This window comes from Dipodomys merriami, unplaced genomic scaffold, assembly GCF_024711535.1.
Source record: "Dipodomys merriami isolate MVZ:Mamm:240054 unplaced genomic scaffold, mDipMer1.0.p SCAF_6, whole genome shotgun sequence".
NCBI classification, from domain to species: domain Eukaryota; kingdom Metazoa; phylum Chordata; class Mammalia; order Rodentia; family Heteromyidae; genus Dipodomys; species Dipodomys merriami.
This window is the reverse complement of record NW_027206179.1, coordinates 67,323,364-67,351,262: the sequence shown is the minus strand read 5'-3', so window position 1 is coordinate 67,351,262 and position 27,899 is coordinate 67,323,364. Positions and strand designations below refer to the sequence as shown.

General features: G+C 34.3%; 1 protein-coding gene and 1 non-coding gene across 5 annotated transcripts in view; one reads left to right on the top strand and one right to left on the bottom strand.

Moving 5' to 3' along the window:
• Cdk8 (cyclin dependent kinase 8) overlaps positions 1 to 27,899 on the top strand; it is a 117,105-nt gene that overhangs the window by 58,366 nt on the left and 30,840 nt on the right. For all 4 annotated transcript variants that reach the window (XM_070003084.1, XM_070003083.1, XM_070003082.1 and 1 more), the window contains exon 4: positions 9,449 to 9,589. In XM_070003084.1, coding sequence (XP_069859185.1) covers positions 9,449 to 9,589 — 141 coding nt within the window. The remainder of the gene's footprint in view (positions 1 to 9,448; positions 9,590 to 27,899) is intronic.
• Positions 27,310 to 27,444, bottom strand: LOC138814375 (small nucleolar RNA SNORA48). The gene has a single exon (XR_011367958.1). It is a non-coding gene; the product is annotated as a small nucleolar RNA SNORA48 (small nucleolar RNA).

Here is a 27,899-nt window from a genome sequence, read left to right as displayed (position 1 = left end):
AAAGCAATTTGATCTTGGTATATTAGTTTTATAATGTTGGATTCTGTTTTTAATAATTGTATTGAGAAAGTTTGCTTAATGCTCAGTGAAATTGCTCTATAATTCTCTCTTTTGTATTGCTACATCTCTGACTAGTTTTAAGCGAGTATAATGATTGCATCATTGAATGATTCCAGTAATGTCTCCCCTCCCCACCCCCCTTTTTTTTTCTGTTTCACGAAGGAACTTGAGGACTGTTCAAGTGTTAGTTCTTTGAAGGTCTGGTAAAATTTTTCCATGAATCTATCCTGTCCTGGGCCTCAATTTCATAAATTATTTTATAGATCTGTGTATTTGGTTTATAATTGCTTCATTAGTTTTGATGGATCATCTGTAACTAAAAATTTATCCATTTCTTCTAGATTTTCCAGCTTACTTGAGTGGAGGTTTTAAAAGTCTCAAGGTCTCAAAGTCCTTTTGACTGATGAGGAGAATGTGTCTTGTGCTACTATGGGTGAACTACTTTGTAGATGTCTGTTAATTCCATTTGGTCTGTGGTGTTATTTAACTCTGAGGCTTCTTTCTTGGTTTTTCACTTGGATGACCTATTTATTGTTACGATTTCAGTATTGATATCCCCCACTATTATTGTACTGGGTTGATGTCCCCCACTATTATTGTACTGGGTTGTATGAGTGCTTTTGTCTGTTTAGTGAACCTAAATAATGCTGATATTTGTGCATATGTATTGACAACAGTGAATTTCTCTTCAAGGATTTTTCTTTTTATTAATATGAAAGTAACTTGTCTCTTCTCTTTTGAAGCTTTCAATATGTTCCCCCCCCCCTGTATATTTAGTATTTTTCTTTTTGTATGTCTAGAAGTATTTCTCCTCTAATATTGTCTGTTTGGAATTCTATAAGCTTCTGTCACATAAATGTCACTCTTCTCAAAGTTGAGGAACATTTCTCCATGTCTTTAGTTTTTACTTTTTCTTCCTGTCCATCCACAACTTGTAGGTTTGATCTTTAACAATATCCAAATGTTTCTAAGAACCCTTGTTATTCCCTATGTGGTTTTTCAGTGATTGTTATAATTCCTTTATCTTCAGTTTCTAATAACTTGTTTTCAACTTCTGCTGCATTGCCTAAACTTTTTGATTATTTGGAGCAGTTAAACTTTCCTTCCTTCCTTCCTTCCTTCCTTCCTTCCTTCCTTTCTTTTTTTTGTCAGTCATGGGGCTTGAACTCTGGGCCTGGGCGCTGTCCCTGCACTCTTCAGCTTAAGGCGAGTGCTCTACTGCTTGAGCCACAGCGCCACTTCTGGTTTTCTAGTGGTTTATTGGAGATAACAGTCTCATAGACTTTCCTGCCCAGGCTTTGAACCGAGATCCTCAGCTCTCAGCCTTCTGAGTAGCTAGGATTACAGGCATGAGCCACCGGCGCCCGGCTGCAGTTAGGCTTTTCATTTTCACCATTTCAGTTTGAAATATTTTGCATTGGTTTTGTTCACTTCTTGTATTCTCTTGTGTACTTGATTTCTCTTGTTGTTTGTGCACTTTCTCTTGTTGTTAGCTTGAATCCTGTTTGTATCTATATACTTTTTATTTATTTATTTTATTTTATTTTTTTTTTTTTTTGGGTCTGGTCATGGGGCCTGAACTCTGGGCCTGGGCACTGTCCCTCAGCTCTTCAGCTCAAGGCTAGTGCTCTACCACTTGAGCCACAGCACCACTTCCGGCTTTTTTCTTTTTGCTTATGTGGTGCTGAGGAATCGAACCCAGGCAAGCGCTCTACCACTGAGCCACCTTCCCAGCCCTCTATATACTTTTAAAAAAACATCCTTTATTTCATCAACCATTCTTATTCTTGTTTTATTGAACTCATGTTTGGACTTTTTTCTTCACTCTCATTTAAGTCCTTTAAATGTAACATGTTCCATTTTTTGTTAAAGAATTTATTATCTTTCTTTGGGAATTACATATCTGGATTTACAGTTTATTGATGTTCAATCTACTGTATAGATTTTAGGTACTGGTTTCTTGTAGCTTTGTTAGGATAGGATGAAAACTGGGTGTATTGCTCGGCATGTTAGATTTTAGTTGACAATCTATTTCAGGGACTCTTCCCCACCCAAACTGAGGAAGCTTGGTTTTACAGGATCTTTTATGTATAAACCACAAACTTGTGTTTTCAAGTATATACCAGTCACTGCTGTTCCTCCAATGGATAAATGATTGATGTTGTAGCTTCATGCTCTTGAAAGACTTTCCTCAACCAGGGTGGTAGTCAGAAAGCGAAAGAGGGGATTATAGTCCTATTGAATTACTACATGTTTAACTATACAGCAAGAGCAAAGCTAATGGGAAAGACTGGTTGGAAAGTGGACTAAAATACATAGAAATTTCTTTAATATTTTGTTGGGTTAAGGAGTGGGCCACATGAAGTAAGAAGAGTTAAGTAGGTGTATAAGTACAAAGAGATTCATGGGTGCACAAAAATTAGCTATCTGTATACACTAACTAGTGAAAAATAACATGAGATAATAAAAAGGTCTCAAATTTGGACAGCTGTTAACCAGTCAGTAATCAGTCTCAGACCTGTAGAAATCTAGAAACTAAAGTGTTTTAATTCTAGTTCTTTTGTGGTGGTTTTGAATAAATCAGGAACCTACACAGGTACTGTACTGCACAAGGGCTTATACAGTAGAGTACAAAAATTTAACAAATTGCAGTGTTCTCAAAATTTTCAGTGCCTGTTCCAGACAAGTCATCAGTTTATCAAACCATGAAAAACTTCCTGACAGAAAATTTACACTGAGTTTCATATAAATATTAATATTCAAATCAATCATATACAGAATTGCTTTTTTATTATTACAACTAAATTAAAAACAAGAAAGCAAGTAAGAAATAGAAGGAGAAACTCAAACAGCGCTTCTCAGTTTCATTGACCAGGAGCATCAAAAGCCTTTGAAAGCCTGTTAAAAATCAGTATTCTTTTGATCTTACCTAGTGATTCTGACCTTGTGGATGGAACCCAGGAACCTACATAGTCTCTACATCTCAATGTGACTCCGATTCTGCAGGCAGGTTGACAGTCACTCACTATTCAAGGGTGATTTCTCAATTAACATTAAGCTTTCTTAATACTTCCAACAATGCTTGTCAAAGTGTATCTTAGCAAATTTATTAGGATTGGGTCAGGTGTATCTACTTATGTCTCCCTAAGTGTACTCAATTCCAAAAGAACATAACTTGTTCTATCTATTTGTACTTCAGTGCCCCGAGGATTCCTCATGTGTTTGTGTGTGTGTGGGTGTGGGTGTGTATGTATGTGTGTGTGTATATGTGTATGTGTATTTGGGCCCTGGGGTTTGAACTCAGAGCCTGGGTACTATCCTTGAGTTTTTGTGCTTCAGGCTAGTCTCTTAACTACTTGAGTTACAGCTCCACTTCCAGCTTTTTGGTGGTTAATTGAAGGTAAGAGTCTCATGGAGTTTCCTACCTGGGCTGTCTTAGCTGTGATCCTAAGATCTCATCCTCCTGAGTAGCTAGGATCACAGGTATGAACCACTGGCACCTGGCCAGTATTTTTGAAATAACTAATTATAAACAGATCTTACTCAAATTCATGGTTGAATTTATTAATTACATTAAAAAAATCTACAGAGCTACATTTTCCAAACAGCTTTTCCTGTTGAGGAGGTAATGGTTACTCTATGGCTCCCCATGCTCCTAAATTATGTCAGGCTCCCCATGTAACATAGAACCTATTTATAGAAATAAAAATATTTTTGTTTTAGAAGAGAAAATCAAATAATTATGTCCTTTACATAATTAAAAAAAAAACAACCTCCAAAAACTAGACAACACCAGTGCTGAAGGAGAAAAGACAAGAAAAGAAAGAAAGCAAACAAATAAAATATAGTAAACCAAAAACAAATGATTTTCAGGTAATTTAGTTGCTAGGCTTGAGTTGGGTATTAGGAAGAATTCAGGGAACAGAATATGAGTAAGATGTAGGGAAAATATAAATGTGGAAGGGCTGTGCACAGGGGATGAAGCTATGATTTGAAAGAGAACACAAAAAGACAAATAATGAGATTCAAAAGCAAAGTATGAGTTTGGTTGGGAAAGGATAACAGGTGATGTTAGAATGTAGAAGTTAAAAGTTAAATTGCCTTTATCTGATTTACAGAACAGCTAAAAACATTCAGTTAAACAAATTACAACCCTCAAAACAATTGAACCAAAATCAAAAGATAGTCATATACAACAGATAAGAATTATTTTATTATTCTTTATGTCTATACATGTACGTTTTTATTTAGACTTACTTGAGGATGTAAAAGTATTCTTTAGGTCTAGGTTTAGGGGATTTACTTCTTCCAGATCTCACCTGAGAAATGGATCTTTGGACTTTCACACTGATTGCTCTGAAACAGCAAGGAGTCCAAAGCTGCTTAGCTACATAGAGTGTAAAGTTTGTCTTTATTTAATGGTGGGCTGTGCCAGATGTTTTTTGAGCTTCTGTAGTCTAGCGATATGGCCCCATGTGTGTGCTATATTTTTGAGAATGCAGTTTTTTCTAGTGTGGTACTTACCAGTTACTACAAGTCCCTTTGCTCAGTTGTTCAGTGGGAATTCCCAATCCTCTGTCTCAGTATAGAAGCTCACCACTGGCTTCTGCATACTCAGTCTTCAGGACTGCAGTGTACCTTCCTGCAGCTTACTTTTTTGTTGTTGTTGTTTTTGTTTTTTATTTCCGGCCTCCCATTTGACCTCTCTTGACATGTCTCTTATAACTGATAGATATCCAAGTTTTAACTAACTGAAGGATGTCCTGTGGTTGTTAAGCAGTGATTATTTCTTGACCTTGGACTTCCAAAGAAACTTCCTCAAGGTAAAGAAGGGCAGCTGTGTCACTCAGGAATAAGAAGGTCATGAAGAATGTCTTAGTTCTCCCACTGTCCAGTTTCTCACATCAGATTAGTCCCAGCTTTCAACTCCCTGCTGGCAGTAAGTCTTTCAGGTTGTATTTACTTTTCCTTTTAGCTGAATTTGGTCCCTTGGTGGGACCATCTGTTTTTACCTGTTATTGCAAATTTTAGATTCTTCTCCCCAGCCAGGAGATCTGGATACTGGTACAGGACACTTGTTGCTTTTCTTCTGTTATGTTTGCATTTCTATAAATTCTTGGGTCTTCTTAAATACTTTGTAGTTTATCTTTTCTTCCACTCTTCCTCTTCTGAATCTGGTCACAGTGTGTGACTGCATTTTTCTCATTTACAAAGTAAAAATGGAAGTCTCTATTTTAAACCTGCTATCCTGCTCCTTTTCAGTATTACTTTTTGATCCTGACAGTTGGACCTTTGATATCAGTGAAAACAAGACTCTGAAAAATGTCAACAACTATAAGATACAGTTTCATAGAGATTTTTTAAATTAAAGTAACCATAAGTAACATTTCCGTTTATTGTGTAGTATAATGGGATTTAAAATGAGAAGGTAGTATACTTATATAGGAAGAGGAATGTGTTATAAAATTCTAGACTGTGATCTAATAGTTGTATCTGTTGTCATGATACCAGGCAAGTCTCTTAATGATGGTGAAGCTGTGGTTTTTTTCCATTTATAAAATGTAATACTTTGTCTTTTTGAATAGGGCTTTTCTCGGAATAATTTTTGTAGTTGGAAAGTTTTGTAGACAAATAGTATAAATGTAAGAAACTAAGAAATGTAGGAAACTATTTCTAATCTAAGTATCATTCACAAATGATATCTGATGTTGTAATGTACTTTTCAGTTACTAAAGTATCAGCAACAGTAATAGAATGTTTTATTATTTGAATTGGTTTACTGTTGCAAAGGAAAAAAATCGTATGGATAAAAGCCCTCCCACAAATGAAATTAATGTGCAAATAGATTCTAATGTTTCTTGTGGCTTTTAGATATTTTTTTGTCGTCTATGATAAGAACATTTTTAGGAATTCAAACCCAAAATCAAAGCCATAACAACTATTTGGGTTAGCTAACATAATGATTAAAAAATATTACAAAGTAAAGATTTTAATATCTTGTCCAAATAGTTGAAGTACAAACACTACTATGTTACATTAATTTATTAGTATTTATTTTACTCCCATAAACTATCTTATTTCAGTGTTTTACAGTTCTACACTTCATATATTGGCACAGCTAAGCTTTTATTAAGTTAAAGAAAAAACAATGCAATGATCATAATGTTATGAAATTTTCAAAAGTTTTCAAGACATTATTTATTGTTATTTAGCCTGGGGCCTTTAAGCACAAATATGAAAGTCTTTTTAAATAAACTAGTGCAGATATCAGTACAACTTTCAAAGTGAAAAGTTCACTTCTGAATATAGTTTTCCAAATGGTTGCTCTAATTTGAAGCATTTGCCTCCTATACATGATTTTAATTGTAACAGATATTTGGAACTGAAACTTACCTGAATTTTATTTGCTTTGAGATTTGTAAGAATTATTTTTACTTACCCATTTTCTTGACTTATTGGACTTAGAGTCACATTCTTTTATCTGTTTTATGAAACTATTGTCCATGGTTTGTGGTTGTTATAAATTCTTTTTTTTTCCTTTTCTTTTCTTTTCTTTTTTTTTTTTTTTTGGTGGAGAAGAGGCATTAACTTGTCCAACAAGTACTTGCCTAAAAAGTGAAATCCACTGATTCAGACTCCAATGTTGCCAAAAGTAAAAACATAAAAATGAAAAAAGAAGCTAGGCACCAGTGATATCAAGGACAGTACCCAGGCCCTGCATTCAAGCCCCAGGACTAACAACAAATAGATAAATAAAATAATAGAAAATTTTGAAGACATTTTTATTTTAAAAGAAATACATCAAACAAATAGGGCTACTGTTAATAAAATATTTACTAAATCAGGTGGCCAATATTGAATTACACCCTTTCTGTATTGACTCTAGCACAGAATACAATCACAAAATCCAAAATTAAAACAAATTTTGTCTCAAATATTTATAATAAGCCATCTTAGAGCACAGGAAATAAATAATGCATTTAATATGACTTCTAACAGGATAATGTATAATATTTAGTTTTATATATAGGTTTAGTGATTTTACTTTGGCAAACTATATTGCACATACGGTTTTTACACTATCTTTTTGCATAGATACCTTTGGGTTAATTGCCAAAGAGTGTTTTTCTTGTTTTCATAACATGATAATTCCATTTATTATAACATACACTTTTATTTCATTTTCTCTTTAAATTTTCTATGTTAAAATGAATTTCCTGGGTAACAAAGTAGTTGCAAGAAAGAATTATTGTAGAATCAATTGGATGTAGGTAAGATTTCACAGAATGCAAACCATATATATCTTACATAGCTCTGAAATAGAAAGAAAATGAAGATAAGAAATTCACCATTATAGTTGTTTTTGTTTTATGTTTTGATGGTACTGGGATTGGAATTCAGGATCTTGCACGTGATAGGTAGATGTTTTACTACTTGAGTCAATCCTCCTCTTTAGTCCTTTTGGATTTTGTTAATTTAGCAATTGGATCTCACACTTATACCTGGACTAGCCTGGATAGTAACTATCCTATGTATTTATGCTTCCTGCTTAGCTGGGATGATAGGTACATACCACTGTGCCCAGCTTTTTATTTGGTTGACTTGGAGGTTTTATAAATTTCATTTTTACCCAAGTTGACTTCAAACAGCAATTCCTCTCAAGAAGTTTCCAAGAAGCTACGATTACACATTGAGCTACCTAGGTGTTTTTTTTAGATTTTATTATATTTTGCCTTGTTTTATTTTGTGTATGTGCATGTGTGTTTGTGTTTTCAATACTCTAATGAAAGTATAATCTGAAGAAATGTGTAATCTTCCCCATACAAGAATTTTTATTTTGTTCTTTCTAATGAAATTCTTCTTAGTGTGTGTGTACTCTACAGTCTAGTAGTTTTGTTGTGGTTAACAGACTTGATTATAACATCATATTCTAGCACAAGTTAAAAAAATTCTAAATTATTGGGCCACTGCAGCTGTTTTGTTACCCTATTAGATATCTTGAAGAAAAAGACTGAAAAGAGCCTGGTGTGGTGACTCATGCCTGTAATCCTGGTGTTGTAGGAGCATGCTTGAACTGTTAAAATGCTTGCCTAACAAGTGTGACACCCTGATGCAAAACCTAGTACTGGCATAAGTAAAAAAATAAGTAGAGGAAAACCTTGAGAAGAAAAAATAAAGTAGCATAATATTGCTATTAAAATATAAATTGGGTTGGGAAGGTGGCCCCGTGGTAGAATGCTTGTCTTGCATGCATGAGGCCCTGGGTTCGATTCCTTAGCACCACATAAACAGAAAATGTTGGAAGTGGCGCTGTGGCTCAAGTGGTAGAGCACTAGCCTTGAGCTGAAGAGCTAACAGCGCCCCAGCCCAGAGTTCAGGCCCCACAACTGACAAAAATAATAATAATAAATATATATATATATAAATTTATTATGTGCACTGACTAATACACTTTACTTCCTCAGTAGGTATTTTCTACAATTTTTTCCCTTAGAAAATCTCCTTCATTGATTTTTGAGTGGTTTATTTTTTACTTATGTGACATTCTATGAAGGAAAATGTTAATCTATATTGTTAAATATATCTTGTTTTTTATTTTCATTAATTTCAAGAATATACATAAAATACACTTTATAAATATTGGTCAAGTCTGCTCAGTTCAGTATTTGGTGTCAGATATATATAATAGGCATAATATACAAGGCATAGTTGACTTTGATTTCACTGAAGGTTAAGAGTGTTAATTAAAATGCAGAAGCCTGTCAGGAAAGTTTGAAACTTTTAACATTTTTATGTGCATTTATTTCTAAAGTAATTTAAAAAAGTAATGTACTTGGTTTTATCAAATGTATAGTAACAGCATAGAGAAAGCTTTGATAAATGATACCAATTTATGTTTTATTTGAACCTTTAACATTTCTAAATATACCAGATGTATTGGTCATTTTACTTGTTAACATTTCTTTGTGTGTATGTATATTTTATGGAAATATTTTCTGTGCCATAATAAGTATCACAACTATGCTGTCTGTTAGCCAGCCAGAAGTCTCTTTAACTTTGTTCTTTTTTTTCCTTTCCATTTAAATGTTAGAGAATAAAAAATGATCTGTTCCTGAAAATTCAAGTATACTCCAAAAGTAGTTAAATTTATATAGTTTAATAGTTGTGTAGTTTAATAGTTTTCCTGTGTCTTTATTTTCACCTTTTATTTTCTGAGATACAGCTTTAGTAATTATATAATTTTAAAATAAGGTTATTCAGAACAATGAAATTATATTACCTTTGGGGATCCTTGCAAGTTTGTGTGTGTGTTTCCTGATAAGAATATTCAGAGTATCTAAATTATCTTTCTTCTTTTTTAAGATTCTGGAAATATTTTCTCTTTCAGCATATAATCAAGTTTCACAGAGCCTCTAAAGCAAACAAGAAGCCAGTTCAGTTACCTCGGGGAATGGTGAAGTCACTATTGTATCAGATCCTAGATGGAATTCACTACCTGCATGCTAACTGGGTGTTGCACAGGGATTTGGTAAGTTGATCTATACCTCTGTTCAACCAGAAAAATGCATTTATTTTTGTATGTTTTTCTAGTTGTCTGTAGGCATCAGTACTATTAGTAGGTCTACAGACCTTATGTAGTGAGTTCTATAATCTTAAACATGGCATATCATTATGGCTTTTATATAACGTACCCTGTGTACTAGCTGGCCACTACTGCAAGGTGAAAGAAGACATATTTGTTTTCCTAAGCATTGTTTTCCTTTCTAGTTCATAAAAGAAGCATTGGCTTATTTAAAATTTGCTATTAGTGCCAGAAAACCACTAGAAATTAATGTTTATAAATAACTTGAAAATAACTTTGGCACCTATTGCATACTAACAAGGTAGAAAAGGAAAATATTAATTTAATCTGCTTATTTTTAAAATGCAGTTCTATTAGTAACAGCCTGTTAGCCAATAAGCCTTTGCTAATATAATTGAAATGTTCTATTAGGAATTTTGCCATGTTCAGATACATTCTATTTTTAAAATTTTAGAGACTTTAGAAATTGGTTTTGTTATTTTTAAATGACAAAATAGTATGACTGCGATTGCTTGCTTATTGCATAATTACGTTGTGCTTTTATAATTTTCTTTGTTAAGTTAGTAACTACAGTGAGGTTTATAGCATCATTCGTACTTTAAAAAGATTAGATACACTATGCCAGGAGGAACAACAATCTTGCCTCTAACCACATGTGCACATAGAAAAATCTCAGAGACTTGCAGGGGAGCTGATCCGAGCCAGATAAGTTGTTCCAGTTACATAGTTTCTACCTCTAGCTCACAGTTTCTCCTTGACATGAATGTAATAGTAGTTATCTTACTTCTAGTCTTCATACCTATAAAGCATATAGATTAGGACTAGTAATAGAAGAAATTGGGATGAATCATTTTTATTTTCAATCAAAGTAGAATATTTTACCTACAAACAGTAGATTTATAAAACACAGAAGACAAATATTTTGGCATTTTATGAAGCTGAAAATAAATTTTTAAGTGTTGAGAGTCATGTTAAGTAAACCATTTTTACTTTTGAGCTGCAGCTTTTTTATGACTTGTAAAAGAATAAAAACCCAAGGATAGGGATGGAAAATGGGAGAGAATGAAGGAAGGGGTACCATTCACCAAGAAGCATTGTACTTACAACTTGTCTTACTGAATTATACATTCCTTGTTATAACTAAATAATAATAATAATAGAGAAAGAAAAGGTCTGGGATATAGCTCAGTGGCAAAGCTTTTGCCTAGCAAGTTTGATCCCTGCTACCCAAAAAGAAAAGACAAAAGAAAAGTAAAGTTAAAAAAAAAATCCAAACAATTCTTGGTGCTCACTTGGATACCACTTGGGAAATGAACTGGATATTTTGTGGGTGGGGACGGAGGAAAAGACTGGTAGAGAGCAATGCAAGGGGAAACATGGTTCAATAAGAATTGTACTCATTACTCATTACATGATTCATGTAACTAGCCCTCTGTAAAAAAAAAAGGAAAAAATTAAATTAAAAAAAATTCAGCAATGGGAAAAAAAGTAAAAAACCTCTGTAGCTAATAAAGGACATCCTCTCCCCTCAACACATTCATTCAGTTGTGCTAAGATACCGCTGTGTAATTTTTACGTAATTTTTTTCATTTAAAAGATACTTATGGTTAATCAGTAAAAAATAGGCTATTTTTTCTCTTTAGATGAAGCTCTTTATATTGGTATAGCTCACATTTTCTTTGAAATTGAGATAATAGAGAATAGATCATTGTAGAAGTTTCTTTTAGAGGTTGAGGCCTTCTGGAACATAAGAGCACTTTAAATATAGGTAACAAAAATCCATTGTCTCTGGATGATTTTTAAAAAATAATAAAAGCATACTAAAAATTACTACTTTTTGTCATCATTCTATGTTGGCAATTCTGAAACATGTTCATTAGTGAAGAAGCATCCCTTCCCATACCACTATTCCTCTTCATGTGCCATGCAATATGACTAATTCTCTATCTGAACTATTTTCTGAATGATAATATAATATTTATTCAAGGGTAGCACTCTACCATTTGAGCCACGGGTCCACTTCCAGCTTTTTGGTAGTTAATTGGTGATAAGAGTCTCATGGACTTTCCTGCCGAGGATTGGATATCAACCGAGATCCTCAAATCTCTGCCTCTTGAGTAGCTAGGATTTCAGGCCTGAACCACCAGAATGTGGCTTGTTTATGTTTTTTATGAAGGTATTGGGGCTTGAACTCAAGAGTCTGAGCATTGTCCTTTAGGTTTTTTTTTTTTTTTTTTTTTTTGCTCAAGGCTGGTGTTCTACCACTTGAGCCACAGCTACAATACCAGTTTTTTGGTGCCAAGAATTTGTCTCTAAAGGAAAGACTCATTTTTAACAAAATGTGAACGTCTTTCTGCCAGCTAAATGTTACACTTAAGAGTTTTATATTACATAGTTTTTTTTAACTATATATAATACTAATACATGTAGGAATATGATATTTACTTTCAGGAACATTGCTTAAGATCTATGTAAGTTTTAAAATTTATCTTCTCAAATATTATTTGAGATGAAAGTTAACTAATCAGAACAAATAATTTTTTTTTTGTTGTTGTTGGTCCTGGGGCTTGAACTCTGGGTCTGCGCGCTCGCTTTCCCTGTGATCTTTAACTCAAGGCGAATGCTCTACTGCTTGAGCCACAGCATCACTTCTGGTTTTCTAGTGGTTTATTGGAGCTAAGAGTCTCATGGAGTTTCCTGTCCTGGCTGGCTTTGAACCATGATCCTCAGATCTCAGCCTCCTGAGTAGCTAGGATTATAGGCATGAGCCACTGGTGCCTGGCTGAAGAACAAATAAATTTAATAGTTCATTATGTCATTTGCAGGCTTAACTATAAATTGTGGCAAGAATGACTTTAACTGATCTTAGTAAGTTTTTAATGCTGTGAATTAAATCAGTTGGTTGAGGTCTTGACTTGCTACAAAAAACTAATTATTGTAGTAGCTAATTGGTACACACACATTTTGGAAACAGCACTTAATATCCCAGGATGTTACTGTACTTTTTGTTCAATATAATCATGTTTTTAATTAAGAATACTGATGTAGATATGAAATTATTTAACATGCAGTTGAGTTTTTAAAATTAGCCTTATTAAATAAAGATTTACCTAGTCACTATTATCATCAAATAGTATTTGCTATTCTTGGTGGGAAATAGAGATTCATTAATTCTGGAAATATTTTTAGCCCAGAATGGTAATAAGGGCGTATATATATGGGTATTTGCTTGTTTGCTTTTTTTTTTATGTATGTATTTGATTAGCTTTATACTTCCCTTTTTCTCGTTTTCTTCTTTTATTTCTGTCCTTGGGCATGAAAAATGGTTTGACTAATAGTCTGCCCTTGTATTACTGTTTTTATCATTGTTCTCTAAAGAAACAGAACCAACTGGATATGTATAGGTAGAGATAAAGCAACTTATTTTAAGAAACTGGCTCATACCATTTTTGGAGATTTGGTTAATCCAAGACCCACAGAGTAGACTCCGTGCTAGAGACCCAGGTAAGAGCTTGAATCCAAAGTTCAAGTCCCAAATCTGCTGGTAGAATTCCTTTTAATTATAGAAAGTCAGTCTTTGTTAGGTCCTTCAATTGATTATATGAGGCCTGCTCACACTAAACAGGTATATTAGTCAGCTTAGAAATATTATAATAAAATACATGAGACCTTTCACTTCTTAAGCAAAAAAGGCTTATGATTTGGGAGCCTCCAGTCCATGACTGATTGGCCTTACTACTTTGAGCCTCTGATGGATGAGGCATCAGATGTCAGTGACAGCTAATGAATGGTAGATTAAAATCTGTATACTACAAGCTGGGGAGCAAAAGAGGAACAAGATAAGGATATGCTAGCTTCCTAACTTTCATGGCCTATCTTCAATGATCTAATGACTTTCCATTACTCCCCTACCTCTTAAAATTGCCACTACCTCTCTCAAAGTTCTACACTAGGGCTGAGCATTTAACATACAGACTTCTGAGTTTGAAATAGCAGGAGACCAATCTTTTATACTCAAAGTCCACTGATTTAAACATAAATTTTGTTCATATGTAGCTGCACAAAAATATCCAGAATATTTTATCAAACATCTAGATGCTGTGGCTTGGCCAAGCTAATACATAAAAATAAATCATTCTAAGCAAATGAAATAGCTGGAATAAGTTGTTTCAGTGTGTCTCCCCTCCTTGCCTGCTTATTAATAGCAATAGTTGGGTTAAATAATACTAGGAATTTTTACCTAGTAGTTATTGGAAATTCAATGGGTACCATTTGTGAAAATATAAAGGTGTTTATCTCTTTTTCACTTTTAATGGGAATGTAAAATTGTACAGATGTTCTAAAAGATTATTAAAATTCCTCAAAAAATTAAACAAAAATACTGTGTTACAACACAAAAGAATCCACACTCAAAAGAATTCAAGCAGGATTTCAAAGTGATATATGCCCACTCTTATTCATAGAAGCATGATTCAACAATAGCAAAGAGGTAAAAGCAACCCTAATGTCCATTGATGAATGAGTAAAATATGTTTTGTGTATACAATGAAATATTAGCCTTAAAGGAAGAAAATTCTGATGTACCTGCAATGTCAGTGAGCCTTGAAAACATTAAGCTAATTGAAATAATAAGCCTATCTAATGAGAAGACAAAAACTGTAAGATTTTATTTTCATAATACGCTTGAAATAGTCATGATCATAGAGACAGAAAGTACAGTGGTTGTCAGGGCTGTATGGAGGAAACAATGGGAAGCTATTTAGTGGGTACGGAGTTTTAGTTTCATAAGATGAATTATGGAGATGGATGAATGATTGTACAACATTATGAATGTAATTAATACCACTGAACTGTACATTTAAAATAGTTAAGATGGTAAATTTATATCATGCATATTTTACTACACTACATTGGGGTAAAATATGTTTAAGTGATCCAAAGAAAGATTTGAAATCTGTTAGCCCGTGTTGTTTTTTCTGAGCATAGTTATATAAAAAGACAGGCCCTGCCAGGCACCAGTAGCTCACAACTGCAATCCTAGCTATTCAGGAGGCTGAGATCTGAGGATACTGGTTGTAAACCAGCTTGGGCAGGAAAGTCCCTGGGACATTTATCTCTAATTAATTACCAAAAAGCTAGAAGTGGAGCTTGGGCTCAAGCAATAGACCATTAGCCTTGAGCAGAAAAGCTCAGGGACCAGGGTGCAAGCCTGAAACCCCCAGGATTACATTCTCTCCCCCGCAAAAAAGATAGAGAAAGCTTTGAAGTTGTATGTTACACTTTCTGTGAAGCAGCCCAGGTTTGATTTAGCAGTGATGTCTTGATATCTTAAAAAATGTGATTTTCTTGGGTAGAATTGAAACATGGCAAGGCCATGAAAGGATTTTTATTAATACTGCTGGTGACCATTTTGAGAACAACCAAACCAAACCAGTTCATTTCAATCTCAGCAATTATCTGGCCTCTTCAACAGAAATAACTTTTAAAAACCTTTTCAGATTTTGGGGTGATTTTCTCATGTAATTGTGAAGTGTTTCAAAGTCAGTTAATTTTTTTTTTTTTTGGGGGGGGGGTCCGGTCATGGGGCCTGAACTCTGGGCCTGGGTGCTGTCCCTCAGCTCTTCAGCTCAAGGCTAGCGCTCTACCACTTGAGCCACAGCGCCACTTCTGGCTTTTTTCTTTGTGCTTATGTGGTGCTGAGGAATTGAACCCAGGGCCTCAGGCATGCAAGGCAAGCGCTCTACCATTGAGTCACCTTCCCAGCCCCTCAGTTAATTTTTTTCAGGTAAAATTCTATGTTAAATTAAAATTTTGAAACATGTTGTTAAGTATGGTAGTTATGAATTCCAATAAAAACTAATTCTGTAGTCTATTTTAGATTTTTTTCTTTCCCTCTGTCATTCCTTAAACTTTGTAGCCACCTCTTGAGTTTGCCTCGTCAGCCTAAATCTCCTTCTCCACTTTCACCGTCATATTTCAAATTCCTTTCATCTTTTTGGGGGCTAGCTTCGAGTCAGGATCCTCAGATCTTAGCCTTCTCTGAGTAGCTAGGGTTATAGGCATGAGCCACAAGCATTCAGCTCTTCATAGTTTAAAGCCCATACTTCTTTCAAGTAAGCCCTTCCTTAGTTATACTGGAAGTAAGAATGTTTTCATCTAAAATCTTACATAACACTTTGAGCTCCCCCAGGAAATTTAACTTGCTTTGGTAATATATTCTATACTTCATTATAAGCTCCAGGAGGCAAAGACTGTGGCTTAATATATATTTGAATTCCATCCAGTACCTTACATTAATGTCCAGTCTGAGCATATAATTTTGCTTGTTTGTTGAATGAATGAAGTTAATCACTTATAACAGGAGATAATGTGACTTTCAAAGTTTTTTTGTATAGGTTATTTTCGAGTCCTCTTTTGTATCTGCAGATACATACATACATACATATATATATATATATATATATATATATACACACACACACAAACATATCATTGCATTTCTTCTTTTTATAGCCCTTTTATTTCTGATATGATTTACTTCAGTTATTTGGTGTACAAAGTCATTTCTTTTCCATTTATACAGCACTTAAATCCTTTCAAGCAATAAATACCTTCTTACTGCCTAAACTTCTTTTCAGTTCAGTTTGGATCATTCAATTAATAATAATGATCTACTGATCTCTTTGATCATACTTTACCTAGTATTTTTGTTCCATCCACCAAGTGAAACAATTTGCTTTGCCTTTTCCCATCTGTGTTGTCCTTTATTTTTCCCATTTTTTAAAGTTTAATCTTAAAAGTTGAAACATTGCCATCATAGTTAGCATACATCCTTTACTTGGAACAAAAGAATCTTAAGGTCCTTTTTTTTTTTATTGTGAAAATACTGTAGAGAGGGGTTACAATTACATGGGCAAGATAATGAGTACATTTCTTATCAAGCATTGTAGCCTCCTCCTTTATTTCCCCTTCCCATCCTCCCGCTACCCCCCCACCAAATCCTCCCCCCCACCAAAGTTGTAAAGTTCGTTTTGAACATAATGACTTGTACATCTCATTGTTGCAATGCGTCCACCTGTATCCCTATTTAAACGATTTGTTTCTCCCCTTCCCCTCCACAAATTATGCCGACATCAAATACAGTGAAAGCAGGGCTTATACCATTGGGGAGGGACATACATTAAGGTCCTTTTTGTATAAATTGTTTTTTAATTGCAGTGCCTGTCTTCTTTAAAACGTAGGGGCTGCTCTGAATTTTCAGCTTCCTTATTTAACTCATACAATACGTATTTCTGACCAAGTTCTTTACTGGTCATAATATATTTTATTTTTCAGATCAGAGTTACTAATTTTCCAGAGTATCTTCTCTTACATTTTCTAATTCTATTATTTGTCATATTTTGGGTTTTTTAATATAGTTCATATTTAAAGTCTACATGTTAGAGATATAGGCTTTGGATTTGTTTTCTTTTTTCTTTTTGATTTCTTTTTTTTTTATTGTGAAAATACCATACAGAGGGGTTACAATTACATGGGCAAGATAATGAGTACAATTCTTACCAAGCATTTGTTACCTCCTCCTTTGTTTCCCCTTCCTATCCCTTCTCATCCCCCTCCCCTGCCAAAGTTGTAAAGTTCGTTTTTCAACATAACGATTTGTACATCTCATTGTTGCAATGGGTCCACCTGTATCCCTAGTTAAACAATTTTGTTTTTTCCCTTCCCCTCCACAAATTATACCAACATCAAATACAGTGAAAGTAGGGGTTATATCGAGGGGGAGGGACATACAAAGCAACAAAGAAATAATCTTATAAATATGTTAGAAATAATTGCATGAAAGCAAAAACATTTGAATACTTATCTTGGGTTCATTTCACCTAATATCAACTTGTCTGACCTTTTCTGCTTGTCTCAGATATATACTAGTTATTGCAAATAAGGGAAACCATGGGACCTAAGTTTCTTTGGGCCTGGCTTACTTCACTTAATACAATTTTTTCCAAGTCTTTCCATTTCCTAACAAATGGGGCAATGCCATTCTTTCTGATGGAGGCATAGAATTCCATTGTGTATATATACCACATTTTCTTGATCCATTCATCTACTGAGGGCCATCTGGGTTGGTTCCATATCTTAGTTATGGTAAATTGATTTGTTTTCTAAGAAAGTTATTTACAAGTCTAATAGTAGTTAAATGATTGGCTTATTAGTAGTTAATTTTTGCTATCAATATTTGCCAGTCTCTTCTGGATATACTCCTGTCATACTCAGAAACAATATGGTAGCAGTCAGTTAAAATCAACTGCCACAGTATTTATCAAGTTCTTATACAGTTATCAATGTGTTTTAAAAATAGCTGATATCAAAATTTTATTTGAATGGTTTCCTTAATGGCTTTATAACAGTGGTAATTACTTGGAAGTAAGGCATATAGGATTTTTTTTGATCTTGTATTTAATGGTGTTTAACATTATGTAACTGTATATATGTATAGATATATTTACACATATAGTTAAATATAGTTACATTATTATAACCTTTTTCACGTACTTTTGAGGATTTCCCCAAGTGGATTAACAAGATTATATATGAAAATTGGAGAGTTTGAGAATATTCACCTGTTGTAGCTATCTCAACCAATTCTTAATAGTTTTTTTTTAATGTTATAATGAAAATTTATAGAAGGAAGTTTTTAGAGATTCCTTGAGTAGTACAAAATGTGGAATGGACCAGTACACCCCTACATAAGCATATTTAAATGATTCTAGTGTTTTCAGAGTTTAATCCTATAGTACTACTGCCCTATAGATTATTTTAATTATATTGGCTAGCTTGAAATCAGTTAGTTGTCCTTTAGTTGTCCTCTGTGAAGGATTTATTGGTTTCCTAGCAATCATTAAGTAATATCAAAATCTCAGAGTAAGCCCTGGACCCAAACTCAGTTTCTTGTGAATGCACATTATCAATATGTATTGATGATAGCATGATGAATTATTGAGGCGGTTTGAGTATGATTCTCTTTTGAGAGTTTGGCAAAGTGAAAACTTGTTTTTCAGTTTTGCTTGCTAATACTAATATTTGTTCATGGCTAGATGGTATTTTGTCTTTGTTTAGAGTTCTTTTTTATTGTTTGACCTTATCACTAATAAATAGAGAAGCAAAGAGTTTAAGTGACAACTGATAAAATTGTAGCAAACCTGGATACTGGATTTAGGATTTCCTCCCCAATCAGTTTTGAACTTCAGATTGAAGGTGTTCTAGTTAAGAAATCAGACAGAAAAAACAGCTTTTGCACTTTTTTTGTTTTGTTTTTTGTTTCTTAAATGAAATAGGACAGAATGCATTATCACTTCTAAGGGCAGTTGTTTCATGAATTTTTGTTTCACTTGTATATATTGTCATGTGATAAAATATTTTGTCCCTATGGGCTTAAAGGATTTGAAAGCCACTGTACTAGAGTTTACAGCAGATATTTGAGAGTTAGGAAAAAGCATCAAGGAGAAAACAGTCAAATCTTTGAAAATAGTTTATTTGAAATATTAGTACTTTAACACTTTATGCAATTACCTTGACTTTAGCAAATAAAGTCATTTAGAATGCCAGTAGTTTTTTAGAGAGTAAATTTTCTAAATAGGGTTTATTAAATATGGGTGGTAACGTATGCATAGTTTTATACTTAATATACCTTATTATCGCTCTTAGGGGGAAAATTGTTTCCATCTAGACCAGAAAACGGAGGAAAATGTTCATGTAGTCTGTTAATCTTCACACATAAAATATTCAGTGTGGTTTAGTGTGTATTAGGTTGGAAAAGAAAAATTGTTAGTGCTAGGCACTTGTGGCTTACACCTGTCATCCTAACTACTGAGATCTGGAGGATAAAGGTTTGAGGCCAGCCCAAGAAGAAAAGTTTTCTAGGTTCTGTTTCTGAAATAACTAACCAAAACCAGGACTAGAGCCATGGCTCAAGTGGTAGAGTGCCATTCTAGCAAGCATAGGGCTTGGAGTTGAAATCAACACCAGGAGGAACAAAAATAATAATTAGTACTTAAAACAAAAATCAAATCTATACTATCTATCTATAGTCTATCTATCTCTATCAATTTGTCTGTCTATCCTGTAAACTCTTAGACAAAAGAAAGGATCCTTGAGATTATCCATATTCTGGAAGAACTATGCACCAAATAGGTATGGAGCAGTGGTGAGGAAAGAGTTTGCCTACTGGATCTGTTGTATCTTGTGGCTCTTCCTGAAAGTGATTGTCAGCAGTATGTTAAACATGCTTCTTTAAACAGTGTTTTTTTTTGGAAGAAAGATGTTTTGTAATTGTCAGTTTTAATCATTGTTTATTATTTGAGACTTGCTTCTTTGGAAAGTCCAGGGATTTATTCTGATTTTTTAACTGGGTAGCAAGTATACCATAAGATTGCATCCATGAAATTCAGGCTTGAGGATAAAACATAGATTTAGTAATAACTGAGGCTTGCATTAATTTTAGTATGACATTATGAGTATTGTTTGTTCTAGAGTATGTTTATTTAAATGACCCACAGGGCAAATTTTTCCCTATAAATATGAACATTGATTTTAAAGAAGACTTTGGGCTTCTTGATGAATGATTTTTTTTTTTTTTTGGTTGGTAGTGGGGCTTGAACTCTAGGCCTGGGCGCTGTCCCTCAGCTCCTCAGTTCAAGGCTAGTGCTCTACAGCTTGAGCCACAGTGTCACTTCTGATATTCTGGTGGTTTATCGGAGATAAGAGTCTGATGATGCCAGTGCCAGGCACTAGTGGCTCATGCCTGTAATCCTAGTTACTCAGGAAGCTGAGATCTGAGGATCGCTGTTCAAAGCCAGCTGGGGCAGGAAAGTCCCTGAGACTGTTATCTACAATAAACCACTAGAAACCCGGAAGTGGCGCTGTGGCTCAAGTTGTAGAGTACTAGCCTTGAGCTGAAGAGCTGAGGGACAGCACCCAGATCCAGAGTTCAAGCCCCATGATTGACAAGTCAAAAAAAAGTCTCACAGACTTTCCTGGCTTTGAACTGTGATCCTCAGATCTCAGCTTCCTGAGTAACTAGGATTACAAGTAGTTGGGTATTGTTGCCCAGCTATTCTCCATTTTATTATGTGATATTATATAATTTATACAGTTATTCCTGTGATTATAAATAAGTTTTAATTATCCATAATAGTATTTCCAAAATGAAGACACATTTGAGAAGGTTTTATAGACTATGAAGTCATATTATTAGAGAAAAGATTCACTGGTTTCAGTCTCCATGTGGTACCAACTATATTTTACTTACTATGATGTAAAAGTACATGTCTGAATTTCATCTTAGCAGAAGAGAAGTAAATTTTAGTCTGACTATCAAGAAATGATTTCTCTAAAGAGAGTTTTAAAATTCTTTAAATTGTACTGTGAAAAAGCACTGGAGGTTCTTGCTTCAGCAGCACATACAATTGTAATAATACAGAAAGTAATTTGGTCCCAATGCATGGATAACACATAAATTCATGAAGCTTTCCATATTTTGAGATATTTGAAGAAAAAAAGGTATTGGAAAATTAATAATTGTGCCTGACTTTAGTAATAGAGGCAAGTCTTTGTATTATCCAGACTTCTGAAGATTTGCAAAAGTAACTTAATCTTCAAAAGATAGAATATTTTTGGCTGGGTGCCTGTGGATCACACCTGTAATCCTAGCTACTGAGAAGGCTGAGGTCTGAGGATCACCTTTCAAAGCCAGTTCAGGCAGGAAAGTCCAAGAGACTCTTATCTCCAGAAAACCAGAAGTGGTGCTGTGACTCAAGTGATAGAGCACTAGCCTTAAGCTGAAGAGCTGAGGGAAAGTGCCCAGGCCCATAGTTCAAGCCCTACAACCAACCCCCCAAAAAAGAATAGGAAACATTTCTCTTATTTCAGTTAAAATTGTTATCTAAACCTCATTTTAACCCAGAGCTATGTAAATCTTTCATTAAGTCTTTTCTTCAGTTGGACAATATTATCTCTACTAGACACAAGCAAATAAGAAATGATTAACTGAGGGAAAAATAATTCTTCCTTAGGCTTAGAAATATGTACAGTTATCACAAAATCACAAACATTAAGAAACTGCAAAAAATTTGCAAATATTGTTTGAATTAGCACATAGGATTTTTTAAGATTTAATAAAACTAGAAGTTCTCAATTATAATTAAAATTCATGGCAGTAATTATTGAACAAAATGATTATTAAAGCTTCTTTTACTTTCCCTTTACATAATAATCACTTTGTTACAATAACTTGTGCCATTTTTATTATTTAATTTGTCTAACTAGTCTCTGTATTTTTATATTGTAAATAAAAAATGTATATAATCCAAAGATCTCCAATGTACTAAAATAAATATATTTGTGTGTGGGTGCACGTGTGTTCAAGTGTGTGTGCGTACTAGTCCTGGGGCTTGAACGCTGAGCCTGGGTGCTGTCCTTGAGCTTTGTTACTCAAAGCTAGCACTCTACCACTTTAGCCACAGTTCTACTTCTGGCTTTTACGGTTTTAAATTGGAAATAAGAGTCTCATGACTTCTTGCAAGGGCTGATTCAGCCTCCTGAGTAGCTAGGATTACAGGTCTGCGCCACTGGTACCCATCTCGAATATCTTTTTTTTTTCTTTTTCTTTTTCTTTTTTTTTTTTGTCAGTCATGGGGCCTGAACTCTGGGCCTGGGTGCTGTCTCTCAGCTCTTCAGCTCAAGGCTAGGGCTTTACCACTTGAGCCACTGCACCACTTCTAGCCTTTTCTGCTTATGTGGTGCTGAGGAATCGAACCCAGGGCCTCATGCGTGCAAGACAAGCACTCTACCACTGGGCAACCTTCCCAGCCCCTTACAATTTTTAATTTATAGTCTTCTCAGGTGACAAATACATGTGTACTTCAAGTGCAATTTAAGATTCCAATTCCTAGAAATCATTATATAAACATCTTATATCATTTGAAATAAAGGCTAGTTTTATCTTCCTTGATTTCCTAGACTGATAGAACTTAAAGTGGAAGACATCTTATTTAGATGTGACCATTCTAATCTTACTTGATGGTAGTTCTTGGAATATCTTCAGCAAATAACAATGCCTAAAAATTTCCACTATGGCTACTTTTCTGTCTTGTGATTGTAGACTTATTGTTATACAGCTATAGTCTTTTAGAAGCTAGAGTTCAAAATTGTTATCTGTAGCACTCATCTTTTGAGCCTGGTCTTTTATTGGTCTTTCATTCTTTTCTCATCTGATTAATACCGTATAGCTGGTAAAATCAGGTATCGGTTGGGTCTTTATTTTAAAGACAGGAGTAATCTAAATATAAGGAAATGTAGGTGAAAAGCAGAGAGAGGTATAAATAACAAATGGAAAAATTCTAAGAAGAAAACAAGATTGCATATGGTAGAGAGCAATACAGAACTTGGATTTTGTTACCTCAGGAAAAATTAAACTGTTATTATAGTGGGCCTGAGCTTTGTTATTATGTAACTTTGGGTTAACCTTTCAAGGGTTTTTTATTTTGGGGTGTGTGTCTGTGTGTGTGTGTGTCTGTGTGTCTCTGTGTGTGTCTGTGTGTGTTTGTTGATGAGAATCAAACCCAGAACCTTGGGTGTAGACAGGCGTTCTACCACTTAGCTACATCTATAACCCTTAAAATAGTATAGTAAGGTGAGGGTGGTAGTTGCCATATTAGGGATTAAACCCAGGGCCTTAAACATCCTAGGCAAGTAGTCAGCCACTGAGCTACTGTCTGCAACTGAGATTTTTCACATCTATAAAATGGAATCTGACCTATATATTGTAATATAATTAAGTTTTATGCAATTTACTATCATAGCGCATAATGTTCTATAAGTACATTTCACTTCTCTATCACATTACCCTTAGGGGTATAAGTGCCATAAGAGCAGAAACTTTTATCTATTCTATTTTCTAATATATCATCACTATTTAGAATATCACATATTGCATATTGGGGCCATCATAAATACTTTACTGAATTTGGGCACAGTGATTCACACCTGTAATCCCGCCTATAAAGATTAGGAGGATTGTGGTTCAAAGCCACAATGTTATCAAGACCCATCTCTAAATAAAATAAGCCAGGTTGGTGGCTTATACCTGTAATTACAGATACTCTGGAGGCCACGAGGTAGAAGAATCAAGATCCAAGGCCAGTCTGGGCAAAAACTTGATACCCTCTGAAAAAAAGTAGAAAGAAAAAAAGGGTGTGGCTTATGTGGCGAGTCCTCACTGAGCAATATAAGGCCCAGAATTTAAAATCCAGTACCATCAAAAAAAAAAAAAAATATATATATAAACCACTTGGGGTCAGTAAATGGATTTTTGTTAGCACTACCTTCAAAATACCTATCACAACAGTTAGACCTTTCTGTATTTCACATTTAAATATGAAAGAATGGGCTGTTGATGCTAAACTGTAATGGTTACTGTTAGAACAAGCTTTGAGAAGATTTTGGAGTTCTAGCTGCTGTTTCCATAGATCATCTCAAATAAATAACAGTACCAATTAAGAGAGAGATTCCAATTTATTATTTGCTGGGACATGTTCCCTCCCCCCTCCCCCCACCCAGAGGAAAGGAATGAGCATTATAATTATGTAGACTCACCTTGTTCATTTCATTAAGCTGCTCATTTATCTAGCTACAAATACCTGACTTCACATTCTATGTAGGTGAACTTCTTGGACTGGTCAGTGAGCACATTGTCCTTATCAGGTTTTATATGTTATTCTTTTTTCCTAAAAAGATACTAAGGGCATTTTCTTTTACACCTCTAAAAGTATCAACAATGTAAGATCATCTATTCTTTGAAGACTTAAAGCATCTGTGAACCCAAACCATTTGAACTTGTTCCATTTTATTACAAATATAAATGTTTGTTTCTCCAACAGTTAGTCATCCTGTTTAGTTTTTCTTTTTTTCTTTTTTTCCCAGTCGTAGGGACTGAACTCGGCCTGAGTGCTGTGCCTCAGCTCTTCAGCTCAAGGCTAGCACTCTACCACTTGAGCCACAGCACCACTTCAGCCTTTTCTGCTTATGTGGTACTGAGGAATCGAACCCAGGGCCTCATGCATATAAGGCAAACACTCTACCACTGAGCCACCTTCCCAGCCCCAAGTTTTTCTATCTTTTATAGAGCCAATTAGGGTAATTTGTATTCATTTTAAAAATGCTTAATCCAAGTTTTTATTAAAAAGCCAGATAGGTGACTAATACTTGGGAAATCAAATCATCATCCATTCTTAACTTCATTGTAGAAGAGGTAATATTCTTCCGGATGTTTGGTTTCATGTTTCATTTTTTGATATAGGTTCTTTGTGTAAGGTAGGCTAACCTGGAACTCGCTAGACTTCCTGTATTCCAGGCTGGCCTCCATTTGGAGATCCTAAGTCTCTCAAGTGCTAGAATTACAGATATGCACCTTGTTAAGTGGCACTGATGTCTTTTACCAATCAAGAAACACAATTTCTATAGTATACCAATCATAAAAAATCATTTTTGAGGCTAATATACTCATGACAACAAAACAGGACAAAGGCAATATAAAATAGATTACTGACTAATCTCATTTGTGAATATACATGTAATAAAATATTACCAGAGTATATCCAACAGTGACTAGAGGAAGAAAATATGACTAAATCACACTAAAGCAAGTATAATTCAACATTCAAAACAAAATAAAACATAATTGAAAACATAATTTGCTGTGTTATCAGATTATAAAGAAAGTCAAAGTATGCAGAAAAAGCATATACTAAAAGACATTCTTAAATTTGAAACAAAGAAACATCTTCAACTTGATTTTTAACCAAAACTTAGAAAAAAAAATCTTACATAAAACAAAACAAACTTAAAGCCAACCATGGTGATACACACCTATAACTCCTGTACTGGTGAAGCAAAGGCAAGAAGATTAAAATCCAAAGCCAGTGAGCCGTATAAGAAGACCATGCCAGGAGAGGGTGTGGTGTGATATGTGGTATGGTGTGAAACCTAAGACTTCTTACTGAAGACAAAATCATGGTTTCTATAGCCACCACTGTATTAGTGAAAAGATCCTAGTTCTTAAAAATGCATATAATGGAATCCAATCTTTACTTTTAATTTTACTATTTAATTATTTTAAACTTCAGTATTTTTAGAATACCTACTGAAAAGTATTGTATATTGACAGCTGCACAAATTCCACATTAATAGATTAGAATACAATAAAACTGGAAAACTTGTTTATAAAGTATAAATAAATGTGTTAACTACTAGATATTGTCAGTTAAAAATATATTAAGTAAAATTGCTTGAAAGTATAAAAGTAGTGCTGGGAAGGTGGCTTGGTTGTAGAGTGCTTGCCTTGCATGCATGAGGCTCTGGGTTCGATTCCTTAGCACCACATAAGCAGAAAAAGCCAGAAGTGGCACTGTGGGTCAAGTGGTAGAGCGCTAGCCTTCAGCTGAAGAGCTGAGGGACAGCACCCAGGCCGGAGTTCAGGCCTGTTGAAAGACATTCTATTATGAGATTTTTTTTCCAAGTTATGTAAGTAGGCAGAAAGATATAGCTTCAAACCACCTACTTGAAAGGCACATTAAAAACCTGAAAAACATTTGAAAAATAATAGGAGAAATAATGATAGAATCCTATCAATTGTTAGGAACACCATTATAAATAACCAGGTCAGACCACAAATGACATACAAAGATAATTGACTGTACATAAATACATACTTTGTGTGTAAAAATGTTTTTAAGATCTAGTTTCACTAATTAAGTAATGTGGTAATGTTTGAATGATGTCATTTTGTTCAATTAGGTAGCAATGTCAATTTTTGACAACATTCTGGCCATGTAACTCAGTTAAGAGTGGATTCTGGAACCAAACACCATGTATTTGAGTCTTAGCTCCATTACTTACCAGCCATAATGAAATGGCAACTGTGAGCCAACTCATCAGTTGAAGTCTTTCTGGTTTTAGTTATCTGTATTAATAACAACACCCCTTAGAAAGTTATTGTGAGGAATAGTCTGTATAGAAGCCTTGGAACATTTAACATTAAGTCACCATTGTCAACTGTCACTTCTCTACTTAATAATGCTGGAGTGAAATTACATTTAAAATCAAAGGTGACATTTTATCTGTAAACTGGACCTTGCCTCATCTGGCCCCTACATCTGGCAGCAATATTTCCTGCCATTATAAACCTGTGAGTTATGCTGTAGCCACAAAAGCCTTCTTGAATAAAGCAAACTATTACCCACTTGAGAAATTGCTTGTTTTCCCTTCTACCTGAAAAGTTTCCCTGCCTGAACCCACTTCATACAACATGTCACTTCTGAGATGCCTGCCTTCTCTCACGACTCTCCCAAGCAGTACTCCTGTTCTCTACTGAAGTTCTTGAAAAATAACTAGCATTTATTAGTTCATAGTTATTGAAAACTACAAATTAGTATCTAGCTTTTCTTTGTGATAGTGACCACATCTGTTTTGCAACTCATTTTCCCATGCCCAGAACTGATACATAATGTTTCCACTGCATTGAATGAATGAACACTAACTGCATTGATGTAAAAGGAAAGCCTATAGAAAGTAAGAATTATCAAGAACTTTAAAAAATACTTTTTTTTTACACGTGTGTCCAAGGCATGAACCAGGCAAATGCACAAATCAAAAGCCATGCTGGGATAAACATGGGATTGTTTTGCCCCTGGCTGATATAAGATGAACACCATGAAGTTGATGCCACTTTGCCCAGAACAGGGAGAATATTATTCCTTTTGATCTATCCATCTTTTAAATAACTCTCTTGAGAAATTATTTAAAAAATGAAAAAAGGCTATCCAGAATTAATGATGATAGTAAATGGAAAAGCATTTGCTTGTCTAGAAACTAAGAAATTATTGAGCAAAATATGACACATAAACTATTGTGTCATATAAATTATGGTAAGCTTATATAATGTTGTTAAAATGAATAAGTAAGAAAGGCAATCACCAAATAGTAAAAATAAAATGCTATCTAGAAATAAAATTAAAAGAAAGATAATATACCTTAAAATGAAGCTTTAAAAGCTGGATAAATGTTTATGTACTTAATTGTATTGGAAAAAAAAACAAGTTTTCTTCAAAAACATATATTTATATATACTACAAGAAAAATATTTATGTGTTTGAATCTAGTCTTCCACTCTTGATCCAGCACTGACATTTGCTTATTTTAG